This window comes from Penaeus vannamei, chromosome 21 (genome assembly GCF_042767895.1).
Source record: "Penaeus vannamei isolate JL-2024 chromosome 21, ASM4276789v1, whole genome shotgun sequence".
Classification (NCBI taxonomy): Eukaryota; Metazoa; Arthropoda; class Malacostraca; order Decapoda; family Penaeidae; genus Penaeus; species Penaeus vannamei.
Window position 1 is genome coordinate 35,142,436 of NC_091569.1, and position 5,000 is coordinate 35,147,435.

At 49.0% G+C, this 5,000-nt stretch overlaps 1 protein-coding gene across 1 annotated transcript in view; it reads left to right on the forward strand.

Moving 5' to 3' along the window:
- The window catches only part of LOC113822048 (innexin inx2), a 16,377-nt gene that overhangs the window by 10,961 nt on the left and 416 nt on the right, over positions 1 to 5,000 (forward strand). The window contains exon 3 of the mRNA XM_070136124.1: positions 2,571 to 5,000. This exon is cut by the window's right edge and continues 416 nt beyond it. Coding sequence (XP_069992225.1) covers positions 2,571 to 3,720 — 1,150 coding nt within the window. The 3' untranslated portion in view covers positions 3,721 to 5,000. The remainder of the gene's footprint in view (positions 1 to 2,570) is intronic.

Genomic DNA, 5,000 nt, shown 5'->3' on the forward strand with positions numbered 1-5,000 from the left:
AGGAGGAGGAGGGAGGAAGGGGGTGGGGAGGAGGAGGAGGAGGTGGAGGAGGAGGGAGGAGGAAGGGTGGGGGAGTAGGAGGAGGAGGAGGAGGAGGAAGGGGGTGGGGGAGGGAGGAGGAGGGAGGAAGGGGTGGGGGGTGGATGAGGGGAGGAAGGGAATGGGAGGAGGAGGAGGAGGAGGAGGAGGAAGGGGTGGGGGAGGAGGAGGAGGAGGAAGGGGGTGGAGGAGGGTGATGGAGGAGGAGGAGGAAGGGGGTGGGGGAGGGGGAGGAGGAGGGGAATGGAGGACGAGGAGGAGGAGGAAAAGAAGGAGAATAAGAAGAGAAAGAAGAAGAGGAAGAAGTTTCTAAAGGAAGATGAGAAGCTTGAGGAAAAGGAGCTAGAAGATGTGAGGAAGGAAGAGAAGAAGAAGATAGGAAAAGTAGAGACAGAAGGAGGTTAAGGAGAAGACGAATCCGGGACGTAGAAATCGGAGAAACAGCAAAAGAAAGAGGATAAATAAAGAAAGAAAAGAGATGCCTTGATGAAAGTGGAGACGAAGGAGACTCCTCCGTTTTCTTTCAGTTCTTGGTCCCGTTTTCTATGGAATCTCAATGGCGCTTTTGCACGTGTAAAAGAGTGTCTTTGAATGCCTTGTTACTTGTTGCCTCGGCCTCTCAAGAGTCACCCGAGGAGGAGGAGGAGGAGGAGGAGGGGGAGGAGAAGGGGGAGGAGGAGGAGGAGGACGACGCGAAGGAAAAGGGGGAGGAGGAGGAGGAGGAGGAGGAGGACAGGGAGAAGGGGGAGAGGGAGGGGGAGAAAGGGAGGAGGAGGAGGACAGGGAGAAGGGGGAGAGCGAGAGGGAGAAAGGGGAGGAGGACGACGACGCGAAGGAAAAGGGGAGGAGGAGGGAGAGGAAGTCGAAGAGGAAGAGGGGAAGAAGGAGGAGGAGGAAGAGGAAGTCGAGGAGGAAAAGGGGAAGAAGGAAGAGAAGGAGGAGGGAGAGGTAGGGAAGGAGGAGGAGGAGGGCGAGGTGGGAGAAGGAAGAAGGAGGAGGAAGACAAGAAGAAATAGGGGAAGAAGGAAGACGGCGAGGAGGAGGAACAACAACGCGAGGGAGAAGATGGAGAAAGAGAAAGAGGAAAATCATCACAAAAAAGAGAGATACACGGAAAGACAAATAAAATTAGATAAACGAAAAAGAAGGGAAAGGAGTATCAACCGACCGATGCGGAGAATGACGAGAATATTGAGAGACAATAAAGAAGACGAAGAAGAAGAAGAAGAAAAGGAAGAAGATAGAAAAAAAAGTAGGAGGGGCTAATCGTAGACCGAGAAGCGAGGGAAATGGAGTTGAGGGTGTGTTTATGGGGGGGTGGGGGTGGGGGGGGTGCTTACTGAGAAGGAGGGAGTGGAGAGGGGAATAAAGGAGAGGGAAGGGGAAGGAGAAGGGGCGAGAAAGAGGGAAGGAGGTGTTTAAGGGGGAAAGGAAGAGGGATGGGGTGTAGGGGAGGAAGGGAAGGAGAGGTAGATAGAGAAATTTATTACTGGGGAAGGAGAGAGAGAGAGAGAGAGAGAGAGAGAGAGAGAGAGAGAGAGAGAGAGAGAGAGAGAGAGAAGAGTTTCCGGGGAAGGGCAGAATACGAGTAAGAGGGAAGGAGGGGGTGTTAAGGGGTAGGGGAGGGGAGGGCTGGGGGGTATTGCGGAAGAGGTTGGTGCATTAAGCATCTCAAGACACACAAGATACACGTGTTGGGACCATCTTGTCTTTGTCTCCAGCGGGAGAGTGCATCTCTCTCTCCTTCTCTCTTTCCCTCCCTCTCTCTCTCTCTCTCTCTCTCTCTCTCTCTCTCTCTCTCTCTCTCTCTCTCTCTCTCTCTCTCTCTCTCTCTCTCTCTACCTCCATTTTTTCTTCCATATATCCTCATCTATTTTATCAACGTTTTTTCTCAAGTACCTTTTCCGTAAGCAAGTTTCCCCTTCGTGCCCCTTACCAGCGAGTGATTATCGTTCCAATAAGGCTCATTTTCGTCGGTTGATTTATGTCTCCATGATCATTATCGTCGAATAGGGAGGTCAAAGGTCAGTCGCTAATGAAAACACATGTTCAGGCGGTAACGCACATTGCTCTTGAGAAATGCGTTTTCTTTGGGGGTGAAGAGTTCGAGGGGAGACTATTGCAAATGCGAGACAGGCCATTTCGAAGAGGGGAATTTATCAGTTCCGGTTGTTATGATTGTGGTTGTGGAGTGTTGGTGCTTGTTGGCTTGGTCGATTGTCGGTGAGTTGATCTCTGTTTTGATCTGTGTATTAGGCTCTGTCTGTTTGTGTCTGTGTCTGTCTCTTTTTTCTCTTTATTTATCTTTCTCTCTCTTTCTTTATCTCTCTCTCTCTCTCTCTCTCTCTCTCTCTCTCTCTGTCTCTCTCTCTCTTATTTTTTTTTCTCTCTCACCCGTTAGTATCTCCACCTCTAATTCCCTTCCCCGCCCTTTCCTCTCCCTTCTCCCTCCGCCTCCCTTCCGAGAACGTATTTTCTAAGGGCGTGCCGGTGCATAGCGCAGCAACCTAATTCTCGCTGTTTACTTCCAGGTATTATCGTGACGTCATCAGCTGCGTCTCGCACTTCAACGCCGAAACGCAAGTCCGACTCGACTACATCAACATCTGCCTCTCGTACCCCTACGTGGAGGACAGCGGGTCGAGGCGCTACTTGCTCTTCTACCGGTGGATCTCGTGGTCGCTGCTGGTGCTCGCCTTCATCTACTACATCCCGAGGAAGATGTCCAAGAACCTGGACAACTCCAAGTGCAAGAAGCTCCTCGAAGACCTGGCGGCCAACTCGAGTCGCTACGACCAGGCGGAGCGCGAGCTGGTGGACCGGGCGTCCGGCTACATCCTGTTCAACCTCAAGACGCACAACGGCCTCTACTGGAAGTTCCTCGCCGTCAACATCGTGGCGCTGTTCGTGGACGTGTTCGCCATGCAGTACCTGGACTTCATCCTGCAGGGCCGCTTCATCCAGTACGGCTTCAACTCGTACCCGTTCAACAGGGACCCGCGCAACTTCACCGACTACATGTCCCAGACGTTCCCGCCGTTCGCGTCGTGCGAGCTCTCCATCGAGAACCAGCTGACCAACCGGCGCACGGAGAAGCTCGGTTGCCACCTCACCATCATGGAGCTCTACGAGAAGGTGTTCCTCGGCCTGTGGCTCTGGCTCATCCTGCTCACGCTCACCACCTGCTGCTACCTGATCTTCCTGGGCCTCATGTGGCTGCCGCGGATGCAGCAGTACCTCCTGCGCACGGCCAAGCCGGGCCACACCAACAGCAAGATGGGCAGCGTTATCGAGGACGCGATCAAGAACTGCAAGATCGGCGACGTGTACCTGCTGTACCGCGTGAAGCAGCACCTGAGCCACGCGCGCTTCTACGAGCTGCTGGCGCGCGTGTCGAGCCCCAACCCGTACGCCAAGCCGGTGCCCGGCGCCCCCGAGCTCGAGAAGGGCAAGGGCGGCCCGCCGGACATGGGCAAGCAGCAGCAAATGCCCGACACCCTCCGCAACCGCGCGCCCGCCATGCCGCAGGCGCCGCCCATGAACCAGAACTTCTACCACCAGCTGCTGGCCAACCCCATGATGGCCCGGCCGCCGCACCCGCAGGCCATGCCGCCCGGCCCGCAGGCCATGCCGCAGCCGCAGCCCAACAACAAGGACGCCACCAAAATCTTAGTCGACTAGTCACCGTGGAGGTCTTGCTAGCCCGTGGGTTGTGCCATACCTTAGACAGAAACAAAAAAAATGAAAATAGAAAATAGCACTACTTAAAACTCATAGAAAACTTAAAGACAAACGCAAGGTGTCGGTAACAGCAAGAATCCTAGTCATCAGGTGCAGCGATTCGTCCCCAACGCCTCCCAAGATTTCTCTCATCTTGCCAACGGAGTGTGCACCTGAATTTCTTTATATTGTGTGTGATATTTAGGTTTCAATGATAGTCTTTCGGAAAAGGAAAGACGGAATGACGTGTAGGCTTGCTAGCGACGCGGCTGCCAAGACATAGGGCTTTGTGGATCTGACGAAGGGAGGGGCCCAGCCGGTACCCAGTTATATAGGCCTATAGTATTGTTTTTTCAATTCCTTTTTGTTTAGGTTTTAAAGCAATTTTTGAGACTTTTCATTCGTCCTATTTAAATATTCTCTCTTAACGATGTATCCAGTTTAAGTCTCGTTTTATTTTATTTTTTTTATTCATATTTTGTGAACCTACAGTATATGTACGCATTTGAAGCCAGGTTTGGGAGAAGCTTTATATATATATATATATATATATATATATATATATATATATATATATATATATATATATATATATATATATATATATATTATGACGTTCCTAAACACTAAGGTCGCATTTTTATTTTTTCATTGATAATTATTATTCATGTGTTATTATTACTATTATTATTGTTATTAGTATCCCCATTGTTATTATTATTTTTATTGTTATTATTTTCATATCATTTTATCATTATATGCTGACGAATTTGCTTTTATAAAGATCAAGTTCATGACATTTATGACACTGTGCAAACATGGTGTGCTGGACACTCATGGCATTTAAGAAAAAAAACAACAAAAGCAAGAAAAAAAGTTCCTGTAATTACCCCCTTCCCCCCTCCATACCCCCCCCCTCTGCCCCCTCCCATCTGGGGTCAAGTTTTGGGCATTACTGATAATAATAGTAATATCAAAAATGTCACAATTCATATTTCTGTGATTTATTCTCATAGAAATGAATTACCAAATTGTATATAGTGATGTCATTGATTTAAAAAAAAATTAAATGGAATACAAAATCAATTGATGAAAAAGACACTTTTTTTTTTATAAAATTGACCCATACTTTTGCTTTTTTTGTACCACTGCATACTAATGGCATTTATTTAAAAAGAGGAGACATTCTCCTTTCCTAAAAAAATGTTCATATCCTTAAAAAAAAAAATCTCATGACCATT